The sequence below is a fragment of the Rhizophagus irregularis genome, chromosome 5 (assembly GCF_026210795.1).
Source record: "Rhizophagus irregularis chromosome 5, complete sequence".
In the NCBI taxonomy this organism is placed as follows: Eukaryota; Fungi; Glomeromycota; class Glomeromycetes; order Glomerales; family Glomeraceae; genus Rhizophagus; species Rhizophagus irregularis.
In genome coordinates, this window is record NC_089433.1 from 3,606,373 (window position 1) to 3,622,497 (window position 16,125).

The 16,125-nt window shown below is 28.1% G+C and overlaps 2 protein-coding genes across 2 annotated transcripts; one reads left to right on the plus strand and one right to left on the minus strand.

Moving 5' to 3' along the window:
* Positions 1-8,305: 8,305 nt before the first annotated feature.
* Positions 8,306-10,054, minus strand: OCT59_025305 (uncharacterized protein; the record flags this gene model as incomplete). Its single annotated transcript, XM_066137561.1, has 2 exons — positions 8,306-9,168; positions 9,241-10,054. 2 exons carry the CDS (start codon positions 10,052-10,054, stop codon positions 8,306-8,308), a joined length of 1,677 nt encoding a protein of 558 aa, XP_065992002.1.
* Positions 10,055-14,479: 4,425 nt separating this feature from the next.
* On the plus strand, positions 14,480-14,800 carry OCT59_025306 (uncharacterized protein; the record flags this gene model as incomplete). Its single annotated transcript, XM_025327731.1, has 2 exons — positions 14,480-14,642; positions 14,709-14,800. 2 exons carry the CDS (start codon positions 14,480-14,482, stop codon positions 14,798-14,800), a joined length of 255 nt encoding a protein of 84 aa, XP_025169764.1.
* Between the last annotated feature and the right edge of the window lie 1,325 nt (positions 14,801-16,125).

Consider the following 16,125-nt stretch of genomic DNA (forward strand, 5'->3'; position numbering starts at 1 on the left):
CCTCTCTTTATATTGTAATACATTAAATAAGAATCAGTACATCTGAATCGGGATAAACGAGAAATAATAGTCGGTACTGTCTACACTGCATAAATACCCCTTTGGGCGTACCCACTTTAAAAAGGATCTGGTATCCTACTAGATAAAAAAATTTTATTCTTGATTAATACCTCCCTTATGCTTTTGTACTTTCAAATAGTCGTTGGCGTTGTAACCATCATGCCAAACATGTATTAAACGCAACTGTAGGCCTCCTACCTATTCGTCATTCCCAATACGATCAAACTCTATCGAAATTTGACCGCCCTAAAACAACCGTACAACTTCTACAAAGATGCAAAAACTACAGATTTGACATAGTCAGATCACAAGCACAAATTTCCAGATGGAACCGTACTGTATTTCTCGATTCCACCTGGATGCGACAGATGTCAAAAATATATCAAACGCCACCGGATCCTAATAGTTCTCTCACTCGTCCGATTCTGAGAAATCGATTATCGCTGGAGCAGAAATTGGCGAAAAAACGAAAAAAAATCGACGCAGATGTAAATTGAAGCTTGCTCGTATTAAAGACGAGATGCGTTTGCAAAGCATACAACGGCAAAAAGAAGCAGAAGACCGGAATAAAGATCCGGAATACATTAAACAAAGAAGGCCGCATACCGCGACGCCAATCAGAAACGAACCACCGGCCGATGACATCGATGACGTCATAATGGCCGAGCCCACACACTTTCTACATCAACATCACCCAATACATACCCTCTATATACAATCACACCATCTAATTCGTCATCACACAATGATTTTACGAATACTCTATCTTTTTCTAGCATTTCTAGCATCAATGTATTCACGCACTGTCTATTCCGCCATGCGATCTAGATACGAATACCATCTCAAGAGAAAAGACGCCATATTCCTTTCCCGCCAGGATGTTTTCATCACGCGCTCTCCGCCTACGAGTGACGAGGATTCTCCTGACAATAACCACAAACATTCGAAACTACAATTATTAGCGACGAGTGCTTACCACCTCCCTTCTCCCCTCCATGAATAGACCACCTTCAGTTTCACTAGAACAATACCATAGTCTTCAATTAAAATTATCATTTCGTCTATGACAGTATTTACAGACGGCATTTGTTTAAAAAATGAAAGATCAATACGGGAGGGATTGTAATTATTGTGATACTCATAACAGGATTTTTGCTACTCTTTGTTAATATTTCTAATAGAACTGGATAGTTCACGGCTTGTATTAGGCGGGCGGTCTCACGCGTGGGATTGGGTCCAACTTTGGAATGTTTGTTTTATTACTTTATTTTAGAGTGATTATTGCATGTTGTTGTACCTTCATTTTTGTCGTTATGTTAATTCTGGTCAAATTTATACCGTACCCCTTATATAATACCCGGCCTCTCATGAAATGCCCGTGTGTATTATTCAATTTTTAAATCAAGTATTTTGTAAAATACCCGGGATATTTTATGCAGTGCTAAACGGTAAATGCAGCTCTTAATCGAGATAAATATAGCACACATATGATAGAGAAAACTGATTTTACCATTGTCAAGACAAAATGTTATTCCTCAGGAAGTTATGTGCAATGACGCAATGTAGTTAATCACCAGACAGTTATGCGACCGAATAATTACCCTTATAGTATAGTGTTTTATCTGTAAAATAGTTCTTTTCAAGTAACAGTAACATTTTTTTTCAGTAATGCACATGTTTCACTGTTACGGTGTCTTACGTTAGCGGACGAAATTAAAAAATATGATATAGCAAAACTTATCGCGAAGTCAAGATCTAAGAGATGACTCGATCAGAATTTTAGAAAATAATTTTAATGACCGTACCTTCCTCAAGTTAACAAGTAGGATAAAAAATATGAAACCAATTGTAGAAACATACACTGGGAGTAAATTTCTACAATCTTGCACATGGCATTAAATCTTCTTGAGGGTTTGATGATCACATCACAATTGATGAAGAAAATATTTGTCATGTCGACTATGCGATAAAAAGAAGGCTTAAATAATTCGTTCGAAGAAATAATTTCAAACAGATTCAGACAACAATGGAGATATGTGATTTAATATTTTCATTCGTTAGTTTATTTACGCTTACAGTTGATTATGAGCACGAAATATCTTTATATAAGGATCCGCCTTTTTGACTTTTTCTAACTCATGGCGCATATCCAAATTATCAGTAAATACATTACCCGATGAATTAAAAGTGATAATGAGTGTTTGATAAAAATATATTTTGGTTACTAGCTTATTGTAGATTCGATCATTAGTGATCAAACAGACCGCAGCAAAATTTCACTTTGACGCGTCTTACAATCTTACATGTACTAATAATTTAAGTGAATTTATGTGTCCATTAATTGATATCCGGATAAGATTGGTAAATTACGTTGTCTCAGTATACACTTATGTTTATGGTGAATAATAAAAATTAAGTGATACATGATAGTCCAGTCAACAGTCGTTTCACCAACAGTTTTAAAAAATAATATTGTATTTAGCTGAGATAAATTATCCATTAACATTAATTTGTACTTATTATATTTTTAAAAAAGGAAGATATTCAATTATAAGAATAAGACTTTCCTTTTATATGTACTATACATTATCTCATATTATATATAATAATATGGATATGTTTCACGGATTTATTTTTGTATTTTATTTCGATACAAAATTAATAAAATTGAAAACTGATCTAAGTTAAAAAAAGATTTGTCAAAAGAAATTTGAAGATATGTATCACTAGTAACAATTACATTAAATATAAATTTTTTTTTAAAAAAAAAAAATTCCATAGCCAATAAGCATAATTTATGGTTAAATTCTACGGCAGATCCATTTCTATCAAACGCGATGCATTTGTCAAAACATACATATTATTTATAACATATCATGCATAATATGTTTCAATGTGTTTTATCATATTGAAATCACCTTTAATCTCTTAAGCTATATATGTCTAATTTCTAATTTCTAATGATATAATTTTAATCAATATTATACCATACCTATTGACAAAATGATTAAGTTCAGTCAATATGATAAAGAATAGATTGGATTATTATAAAAGTAGTGTTAATTTTTTTTCATTTTGATATCTCAATGTGTCAGTTTGAGTCATACTATCCACAAATAATTTTTTTTATTTAAGACATTAAACTCTCATCAATTTCTCATCAATATTTTTTTTATAATATCAATTTTTAAACACAATAATCAATTTTTTTTGCCAATTTCAATATGAGCATATCTGAAAACCACATTGGTCAAAATGACTGTATTTAATTTGTAACTTATTATAATATTAATAATTAATCAAATCTTTTAATTATCTCTTAAAATCATATCTAAAAGTCACTGTGATATTATTATTACTTCGAAAGAAATGATTTTCCTGATTAAAAAGATAAGGTGTGTTTTTTTTTATTTTGCATAAGTTAGGGTAACCCCTAAGCAAATCCGTTTACCTTAGGGAATTTACTGGGTTCGACAACCTTGGTAACCACTCCAAGTTTCTCAATTCAGGTGTCCTAACTTCTGTCGTTGATATAAGTCTGCTAATTCTGGAGGAGGAATTGGCTATGTACCTTCTTCTATCCTAAATAAAATTTAAACACACTACTAACAATGTCTTTTATATAACAGGTGACTGTAGAATGATTACATTATGCAAAAATATTGAAATGTGAAGTAACTTCAGTATCTGCCGAAAAAGAAAATTTAGTACCTGCTAATTCTTCCCATTCACAAAATATCATTTTATCAATTTGAACTTGATATTAAGTTTAATATTTATCCATTTTATGAATATGATGAAGAAGAAATTTCAAATAAAATTATTAAGAAAATCCAGGAAATTAGGCCGTATTAGTCTAGATCTAGATTAACCTTTTATTTGTAATAATATACGTTAACTAATACAATAAACGAAAAGAAGAAAATTTATACAGACTTTATCCAAATTTTTTGTAAAACTCTAAGAGTACTCCAAGAGTCTAAACATGATTAATTGCATAAGTAACAATTCAGTCGATACTTATTTCTTTATTTAGAAAATGCTACTATGATAGAGATTGAATAAGAAGCTTCTCATACTGCTTTATGATTGTTCGTAATCAGTTAAATCTCCTGAAATTTCAAATGATTTATGTGACCGAAATCCTTAACCGGGTGAGAACACTAATCAAAAAGAAATTATAATAGAATATATCATATTTTTAAAATTATTAAGTATGACACACATTTAATTAAAATGTATTTTATTATCTAAAATCTTTTTCATGATGCCGACTACTGATTGGTTTTAACAGAATCATATAATTAAAGCAAAAAGCCAACATCGTTGTTGAAATAGTTTTAACTTGTAAAATCAGCTTTTTTTATATATTAACGAACATTACTAACTGTTGTTTTTTCTCTTTGTCTTCTCTTCTCTTTTCTTTTCCTTAGGTCTTCTTTTTTTTCGATTAAGTAATCTTAAACATGGTTGACGATAAGTAACTCATAAGATGAAACTAATAAATCAAGAATATCTTCACCCGATAGGTCTTCTCTTTTCTTTAGGTCTTTTTTTCTTTAGTCTTCTTTTGCTTTTCGATTATGGTTGAATAATTGTAACTCATCAGCGAGTATATCTTCACCCGATAGATCTTTTACATCTTTTTTTAGGTATGTAGGTTGAGAGTGTGGATTATGTATGGGTGGTGGTGTCCTCACTCTTCTCTTATTTCCCCTCTTTCCCTTTCCCTTATTCCTTGCTCTTTCCTCTTCCCCTCTCTCCTTTCCCCCCCTGATCACACCTCAACGTTGGTGTCAGGTGACAAGAAGATTTTTAAAAGACTTGGCTAAGTCAGCAAAAAATATTAACGCTTTGCACTTTTATTAAATATATATATAACTATAAATTAAAAATAAAACTTTTATTTAATTTCTCATCTATAATTAATTAATTAGTAGATCTAAAATTTATCAAGATTTCCTTAAATGAGACAAATGCATATTGTAACTAAAAAATTCCATACCTCGACTATATATACATATATATATACCTCAAATATTCGATGAAAAGGTTGCTTAAGGAAACGTGTTTATTTGTTTATTTTTTATACATATATATATATACCTGATTGCTGAAGGAAGCGTGTTTACTTTTTTCTTACGATGGGAAAGGTAAAGGACAAGAAAAGAAAGGGAGAAAGGACGTGGACGAGATAGAGAGAAAGGGCGAAGAGAAAGTGCGTACAAAAGTTAAAATTTTAACTTTAATTAAACATGATAGGTCATTTTATACTTTATTATAGCTTTTAACAATTGTTAACAACTAGCAAAACTAAAAAATAATAAATAGTTATTGGATGGAAGAGTAGCTATGTCGGTATATAGCCCCACATCCAATAATGGTGTTATTGTTCTGACGTTTTTGATCAAAATAACATCATAAATAAACTTTATTTAACTTTCTATAAATTTCATTTTTATGCTATTTTTAATCCACTTTATTAGCTTTATTTAAACTTTTCCTACAAAATATTCGTTCATTTACACCATATTTTTTACTCCATTTTATTATATCAATAATATATATCAGTCTATGAAAATCTTGCATGATCCTATTGGCTGAACGATAATAAATGTTAAAAAAACAACTTTACCATTTTGGTCTCAGTTAAGTCGGTATCACTAATAATAATTAAATGAAAAAACTTATAATGTATCAATGAAATCATAATAATAATTATATATACTGTATATGTATTTAATAGATCTAAATTTTTTTTATATAATTTTCCTCATAATTAATTTCCGACGCTATACATACATATATTCTTAAATGACAAATTTAATATAATTTGCAAATATTACAATTAGTGTAATTTTTTATAATTAATATATTCAATCGGAAGTCCGTGTTTTCATTTTTTTTTGTCCCTTAATAAATTTATCCGAATTTTCCGTAATAGTACAAATGAAATAAATTTATCCTTCGTTGTTATCAATAAGTTAGTTATTGTACGAATGTACCAATCAAGACATACTAAATAGCCATCAATCACATGAATTAATTATATCCAATCAAATGTGCCACACGTGACTAATTAACGTGATCGAGTTTAGCAAGAAAAAAAATAACATTTAATTGATTTTGATCTCTTTAACGTTGCTGTTTCCGTAGGCCATTAAAATTTTCAATTTAAAATTCGTACACTTAAGATTTGAATGAAGCTATCATCCTATGTCACATGGACCTTATAAAGCAGCAGATTCACTGTAAAAATTTTTTACATTTATATGATAACATTCCTAGATCACGAATTGTAAAGAAACTATTCTTAGAAGAAAGATACAAAAATAATAAAATCAGCCTAATTATTGCTATTTTCAAAAAGGCGTTACCAGTTGTATATGAGAATCAGAAGTTAATCATCAAGCTTTTATATAAAGATAAGAAAAATTTTTTTTTTTGCCCGTTAAATTTGATATAGCAGTTTTATTTTTCCCTGTAGAATTCGTACTTAATTTTATAATGTAATTCAAACAATTCCTTGTCAATATGATTCATTCTAAAAGGAATAAGGATGTTTTTTAGGGTCGGAATTACAATATTGTCAGCCAGTATCTAAAGAGACAATAAAACTCTGGCTGGTATTATCCTAAAGGGAAAGAACTAAATCTTAATACCTATTAATAAATGGTGATGGGGATTATCGAAGACCCATACGGTAATACTGCGGTGACCAATAGGAATTAATATTACTAATACTGATTTCAATATTGGATGTCTCATAAAAATATCTGTTCAGTAAAATCCCGCATATTCCTTCCTAATCGACCGAACAATAACATCGCATTTGATAAGTTGATCATTCCGATCAAATCTCAACAAATCCTCTTATCGAATTACAATAATGAATATCGCAAATTTTTTACGAGTTGATAGTAAAAGAAATTTTATGCGTTAATTTATGTATGTCGTATTATGTATATATAGTCCACTCGCTTTACAACGAATTTCGATTTAACGAATTTCTTAATATAGCGAACCTTCGGTGTTATATCAATTTTATCATAAAAAATTCTTGTTATACCGAAGATTACTAGTAAAATTCTGTATACCGTTTAACGAAGTAACGAATTTTTGTTCATAACGAATTTTTATCGAAGATATATTGTGCGACAACTGTGATGCGTTATCGGCGGTTATCCATAATACAAGTATTATAAGTATTATACAACTTACCGCAATATATAAAATTTTCCGAGTTAACCGAATTTCATGTTAACGAATTTTCTTATAACGAAGGCCTGATTTGCTAAACCATCACTTCCGTTATAAAGCGAGTAGACTGTATACCTCCTAAAACATCGTCCGAATAGGACTTTAATTTGTATTAGTAAACGTGAAAACCATGTAGCACTATAACGGTATAACCAATAGAATTTTGGTATTTTTTCATGTGATAATTTTAACGCAAATATTCGTTATTAAGGCATAAAGTGTATCTTTCTTATCAGATTATGCCGAAATGTTTAAACAAAGAATTGAGTTTGTACGACTTTTTAATACAGGTCCCTCATGTAAAATCTTATCATTCCACGCGTGTAACAGTGTAATTCGCCGTATCATAAGTTGTGATCACCCAAGAGATTTTTGATTCATAGTTATTTTAGGACAAGTAATATTGAAGGAAACGTAATGTTTCGCTTATTCTCGTAATAAATTTATTAAATAATCGAATGATCGAATAAGCGAAATGTGACGTTACAGTCCTAAAAAGATATTTACTTTATATTTTTTTCTGAAAAGATCAAATACTTTGTTCCGAACATTGGTTTTTTTTTATAACAAGATTATAGGAATTTTTATTACATGATAAAAAAAAGGAAAAAAAAATCATGAAAATACAAAAAAAAACTATTGATCTTCTAAAATTTCTAATTAATTCATCAATCAACAATTAATTCCAATAATAATTATGTACAGATATGTAAAGCATCGATAATTAATTTAAAAAATCAAAATTATTAACGAAAAAAAAAAAAGAAAAATATTTTTAGTAATCAATACTAAAAATATATTACATATATATATATTACCCGTAATTAATACAATCTCAATTATTAACGCGATTAACGCGAACTCAAAAGTAGAAAGAAAAAAAAGGAAAAAAAAGAAAAAAAAATATTTTATTAGTAATCTTATACTAAAAAAATATATATTTATTTTTTTTTCTTTTCCCCCCAAAAAAAGGTTAAATCCAAATTTAAAACCAGAATTCCGAATCCTTCAATAAAGGAGAACGAATTTCCAATATTCCTTCTTCAATATACTTTGTTAGAGAATTCATATCATCCCAATCATCATAATAATCACATGATTTACTAACAAAATCAAGTTCGGAGTTTGAATCTTTAAACCTTTCATGATGATAAAAATCCAAATCATTGAAATTTCTTTGATAACCATATTGAGAATCCGAATAATCTGAACCTTCATAATCAGAATCAAAATTATCTACATCAAAAGAATCACAATCATCACTTCTTTTAAGACGACCTATAATACCAATATAGATAACTCTAAAAGGAGCGACAGATTGTCGTTGTTTCAAAAAGTTTTCCAAAGTACATTTTAATAATTCCCAATCACCTTCTATTATGAAATTAAATATATTACGTGGAGCATATTCTCCAAGTATGTTGAGAACGTCATAAGTATCACACGCATCAAATTTTTCCTCAACGAAATTAAGACGAAGATTAACTAATTTTTTGCAACGTTTACAGAAATTCATTAATTGTGATTGATTTGCTGGATCGATAGAACTTTGGAATGAGATTATATTTGGACAATTATTTGCCACAGCTTCTAATATTAAACCAGATTGTTCATTATCAACATTATTTTCTATTTCTAATTTAATATCAGTTAATTTCCCACCATTGTGTCTAATAAATTTTGATATTTTACTTAAATCTAATGAAGTTGCTTTGATATATAATTTTGTAAGTTTTCTAAATTTATACATTGTTAACTTTTCTTCTATATCATGAGGCATATCATCAACGAAACATAAAGATAATTCTTCTAAATTTTCACAATTTCGAAAAGTGTCGAATGGAACGCCTTGAAAACCAAAAATCCTTAATTTAGTTAAAGATTTAACTTGTTTTTCTAACGCTTTACCAATTTCTTTACATTCATATTGTAAATCATCATCATCTTTATCATTACAAATAAATTCTACACGACGTAAAGATTGTTGAGTTTTAATGAATTCTGATAAACCATTACAACCATCAAAATATTCTGGTGCGGATTGAATTTTAAGGGTATCCAAATTTGTTATTAATTGAGAAAATACGAAAAAAAGTTGATCGGTCGTAAAACCTGCCGAACATTCAAATTCTCGAATATTTGAAAATAAATTATTAGGAGTAGTAAGTAAATAAGTGAAATTAAATACTGGTAATTGCTCAGAATCCATATCCATTAAATCTTCAACGCAACGAATTTTTGTGATATGAGGACACTTATTAACGATAACTCTATACATTTCTTGTTCCATAAGATAACATTGAAATCTAGTTTTACCACTATGTTTTCCACTACGGAATAACCAAAATGATACAGCTAAACTAAATCTTACTATATCAAAAGTATTAATAAATTCTAAATAATTAAACATAGGTTTTTTGGTATTACTTTTTGGTAATTTTACTCCATTTCGAATTAATAAAGAACGTGATTCTTCAGGTAATTGGTTAATAAATGCACATAATAATCCTAATGCTTGTTCCCTTTCTTCTGTTTCGGTTTCAACATTATTATCATATAGACTTAATGCATCCGTCTTCTTTATTAGCATCGCCAAAGGATCTTTCCATAGAATTTGCACGGCACTTTCACACCACATTCTATTAACCAACATACAATGATATAATGAGTTATTATCATCAGGAAAGCACTTAAAAATTTCTCCAAGACAATCCGAGATTAGACCGATTGTCATTTTGATGTTATATTTAGTTTATAATATTTATTATTATTAAAAGAAAAACTTTTTTTTTTTTTGTTAAAAAAGAAAAAAAAAAATTATGTGCGGGGAAAAAAATGTGCGGTAGAAAAAAAAATTTTTTTTTTTTTTTTTTATTTTCACAAGAGACGCTTCAATCGGGATATGGAGTTAAGTTATTTTTTGTATTACATGTAAATTTTCACACATTACATTACTTGTTAAAAGTAGCACTAAACTGCAAATAAAATTATACATATATATTTTTTTTTTACTAAATTTATAATTATATCCCCTTTTTTCTTTTCCATTTTGATATTTTCTTTGTCTGTTTTAGGGAAGAAGGTCATATAAAAATTTTGAAAAAAACTGCAAGAATCAAGTTTCTATTGGGAGAACTTTACCGTATATAAGCGGTAAATATTGTAAACATTCACTTTATTAATATAATTGTGTTCATCAACTAAATTTACATTTAACTTGTGTAACCTGGATAACTAATTTAAGATTAAATTAAATAATAAATATTGCAAAATGAGAGTAATAAAGATGCAAGATGCAACCCAAAAGTGTTACAAAGATGAAAAAACTTTATCTCATCAAAATTTTCACATGTTCGAATGTAGGTTCCATTGTTAAATAAAACATTTTTTATCGTATTACCGCAGCATTTAAAACTTTGAAACCTTTTTTTTTTTTTTGGATTAATTAGAGAAAATTTCCAAGAATTTTTTTCAAAAATTTCAATAAATGATGTCAAAAAAAATAATTGAATATTGACATATGCAAATTGGCTGAATTACTTTCTATGAGCCCAAAATGTTATTCATTTTAAAATATGCACAATATACATTTCTTTTTTTTTCCCCTCATCCCCCTCATCCCCCTCATCAAAAGATAAAAAAATGAAAAAAAGTATTGATAGATAAACCGGTAAATGTTTGATGTTTGTCTTCAAAGGGATAATGTTTTTGGTTAAATTGACTCATAGTAAAAAAAAGGAGTTTATCAAAATTTGTGTAATCAGTTCGTGTTGCAATATAAATACTACATCATAAATTGATGATCATGTACCGTGTGTGCATATTTTTAAAATTAACAAAAAAATAACAGGAATTTTAAGTTTAAATTTCAAATAATTTTGATAGCTATTACACGTGATTTAATAAAAAACTTGAAATTTGTAACACTCTAATATTTCAAGAAATTCCGGATTATCTGCAAACTTAAATCCAATAAAATTCTTCAACTCTAAAATTAGAAAATTCTAAATTTGATACGAAAAACTTGATGAATAGTAACAATTATATTTGCAGTATTAAATAATTCAAAATTAACCGGTTAACTGGCTATACTTAATTCCGGCTTAGAATTTGTCTATATTTCGTCGTCAATTCCAACTTTCGAACATTATTAACTTATTATAAGTTTATATATTTATTATAAGCAAGTTTTGAATGTCAAAAAGTATCGTGGCGTGATTAACCACAGATGATTTACGTTAATTGAATTTTATTTATATAATTTTATTTTTGTTCGATCTAATAATGTAATAATTATTAAATATTATATGAATTTTCTTTTAAAGTATAATTATTAAAAATATTTTCGATAAAAAAATTTCTTTTGAAAAATAATTTGCAGAGATTTAGGAACTTATTAAAAAAAAAAAATAATTATTATAACATATCCAGAATATTTGTATAACTAATAATAAAAGGAACGGAAGAAATTTTTTGTTGGACGTGTCACATACACTCATACAGTATCAAGTATATAAAGTATTTATTAATCACAATCAAAAAATTCAGTAGACTTTTTACTTATATGGAGCTGTTAGAATTGTTTATTGGGAACAGTTAAATTGGGATTTCAGAATTAAACCTTATTCAAATTATATAATCATTTTTTGAATATCGTAATACTTGTAAAATTAAGCATTCACAACAATTCTGTTTTTTAATAATCAATAAAATATTATTCAATATATAAATTAGACTTTCATACTACAGTCAAACCTTTATATAACGATATGTCGGGACATATATGAAATATCGTTATATCAAAGTTATACCGATATTTATATGTCCTCACATATAGTGGAAAATAAAATTTTATCGGTATATCAAGTTTTTAATAGTATATCGGTATATCGAATATCGGTATATCGAGGTTATACTGTATTGCCAATATGATATGTACTACTCGGTTTTTAAATCAGATATTTTACAATCCACATACTACACGCAGTGTTATTAGCGAATTTAATCGAGCTAACCGTATACAATCATTGATTGGTTCGAATCAATACTCGAGCATTGTATGTTGGACTCATAAAAAAAAATAGAGTAGCGAAAAATTATCAGAACACGTGATATTTGGCCAATAAAATGCATTTCACGTGTTAATTTTTTTACGATGTCAAGTATTTTAGTTTTCTCCAAACATTATTTACAAAGTTACAAAGCCTTTTTTTTTACATTAACTAGTAAGTTATTTTGCAATTTGAACTTTAATAAGTAGTTTATCTATCTTGAGGTCTTGAGGTCTGATTTTTTTTTTTTTAGGAATTTTATTATTAATGCAAGAAATGGCCTCGTAAGTCGTAACCTTGTTAATGAAATCGTATCCTTAATCTTTATATGCTTTTTTTCTCAAAATGCGGAAACGTTAAAGCTGCAAATCTAATTGAACATGAAATATAAAATATATATAATGGGTAATCAAAATCATGTCGTATTAATACTTTGCTAAATTAAAATCATTTACATTATCATTATTACATTATAGAAATTAATTGATATTATCGTCATTATATTAATTTGTATATATTTGCATTATTGTAATATTAAAATTTTAACTTATATATATTGTTGTCATATTTATAAAAAAAATCTCAATTAATAATTTTTTTTAAATAACTTAACATACTTTTTGTTGACCACGCACCCCAACGTGTTATCTGTTATGGTATTTTCAGTACGATCTATGATGTTTTTGCAGGCATTAGTTAAATCCTAGACTCATTCTCAGGTCAACATCTGAAAAAAAAAGATGTATTTGTAAAAAGAAAAAAAGAAAATTATAATTACGTGTAGCTATACAGTAGCACTTAAGGTACTCAAAAATAGGGATGGCAACGGTCACGGTCATTAACTGGTTATGACCGGTCATGACCATGACCGATATCGGTCGGTCAAAGACCTCTGACCGACCGTTTGACCGACCGTTTAACCGATCCTGAAAATGTTTGCGAAACGCAAATTTCAAAATATACGGGACACTTGAGAAATTTGATTGTCAGGTTGTCGGGTAGCCGGGTTACTCGGCAGTAGGTTATTATATAATCTGATATACTAGTATTCATTATACTCGTCACGTGTTATTTATACTTTTCTAATAAACAACCTACTGCCGAGTAACCCGGCTACCCGACAACCCGACAATCAAATTTCTCAAGTGTCCCGTATATTTTGAAATTTGCTGTAATAAAAAATGTTTCGCAAACGTTTTTTTAATTATTTTAATAGAAAACGTTGCGAAAATGTTTTTATTAAGTATTTCAAACGTTTTTTTATTAAATTACGTTTCGCAAATGTTTTCAGGATCGGTTAATAAACGGCCGGTCAAACGGTCGGTTGGTCAGTCAAAGGTTCTTGACCGGTTATGACTGACCGATGACCGACCATGACCAACCGTTGCCATCCCTACTCAAAAACAGTGATGTGGCAGTTACAAGTCATTGGATGGGACAGTCCAGGACTTGGATAAGTTACTGTTGATGTCTGGAACAAAATCTCATTACAAGAGGATATATGATTTATATAACATTAATAAATTGGGACAATATCTTGGGACGGGACATCAAATTTTTGTGGGAGAAAGAAGTTGTTCGATCTGTGTATCCAAAAGAAAATTTCGTTTATCAAATTTAAACTCTAAAAAATATTAACTATGTAAAATACTAGGTAACTTGATATACTTTTGATTTACATAGTTGACCGCGCACCCCCAATAACACGTAAACGATTATCGATTAGAAGTCGGTTAAAATTTTCTAAACCATAATTTTGGCCAAATTATCTAATGCGACCAAATTCTGATCACGTGTTCTTTGATCTCGAATTTTAAGAACAAAATTTTATACCATGATTTGACATGTAGGACCCCGGATAATTATAATAAAGGTCATATGCAAAAAAAGTATATAATTTTGCATTTTTAATGGAAAGGTCATATGAAAAAACGGGTATTTTAAAAAAAAGTTACATGTCAAAATAGAGTACCGCCAAATTAGGTCACAGTAAAAAAAGTATATAATTTTAGACAAAATTTTAAGGTCACATGTGATTTTTCTAATAAAAGCGTATATTTAGGAAATATCATATGCAATGTTACATCAATTTTCAATATAAATAGCAAATGAGAAAAATACATTTTATATTAGATAAATTTATCATAATTTATCAAATTTACTTAGTTGCTTTGGCTCAAAATGATGGCACAAAAACTGGAAATTTAAAAACTAAAAGATGGCAAAATAGAACATGTTTAGAAGTATTGGAAAGATATCAAAATGCCTCAGGTAAAATTCACTGGTTATTGTTTGCAAATTTATATTAATTTATAATTTATATTATAATTTATTTAGCTTTGCTAAGCATTAGCGTTGCAAATGTTACTTTGGAAAATTCCACCAATCGTGGTGGTTATGCATTTGCACTTTTGGGATTAAAAATTTGACTTGTTCAATTTTTGGCTATGTATCATAAATTAACAAATTATCATTCTTATGTTGATAGTACTAGCTGTATTGATTCACTTTCTTATATTTCAGTACATGTTTATATAAAACAGATTCCAAATATTTTTGGATGTTTTCCAATGGATGAACCAAAATATGTTTTGTTTTTACATATTCCTAGTTATTTGATCATTATTATTTAGGAAATTGCGAAAATATTACTGAAAATATGGGATTTTTAATTGTAGGAAAAAAAGAAATGGCAATCTATAATTTTTTTAATTCAATTATAGATAAATTACAATTGATTATTGCTACAAAGTCGATTAAATGATGATGCTGAATAAATTTAATATGAAATATAATATTGTAAAAAAAAATATTATTAAAGTCATATGATAAAAAAGGATATTTTTAATACGTATAAAGGTCATATGATAAAAATGTATATCAAAACGGCAAAAATTATGTATATTTCATTGAATTTTTAATTAGTACTGCGGATGTGACCTCTATTATAATTATCCGGGGTCCTTGACATGTCGTATTCGTCGTAATTGTCATAATCTTTATAGATGATAGTCTGGTCTAACCAGCGATTTTTTTTTTTATTATTTAATAGAATAAATGAATAAATATATTTCGAAAAAGAGAATTGCTCGGAACATAAACGTGAAAATAATAAAATGAATTTTCAATTTTATTTTTTTTTGAAAAAATAAAGTATTTCAAACTAATATTCTTACTAGTAACATATTCTTACTATTAACTTGTTAGTGCCAGTTCTTTTCAAATATCGCTGAAAGATATTCTTGAATATATTTCAAATATGATTCTTTGGAATGTAAACTCTTTGTATAATTTAGGAGCATATTTTTTACGAAGGGATTAGATAAGAGAACAAGAGACTTTAAAAAATATCTTGTTAACTATAGATAGTTATACCAATTTGGGGAATCTATAACGTAACATTATAATTGCTACGTATTTTATAATAATATACTACCAGCTACGGTTGCTAAATTCTATAATATGGACGCGAAAGATATATAAAAAAAAAAAAATTAATTTTTAATTATGGAATTTTGAGTATAATCTATTCAAATCAATCGAACCTTCTATGTTTCTGGTACTATTAAAACGACCTGTCTTGATAATTATACGCTTTTATATATAATTTCTTAATGTCAGTTCTTTGTCAACTTTCATAATATGTATCAGTAACGTTAGAAATTTTCACATTATTACGCAAAGAAATCATAACTGGTGAAGATTTATTCAATTATTGTTATTGTAAAATGATTGAAACAATCGAGTTCTAATA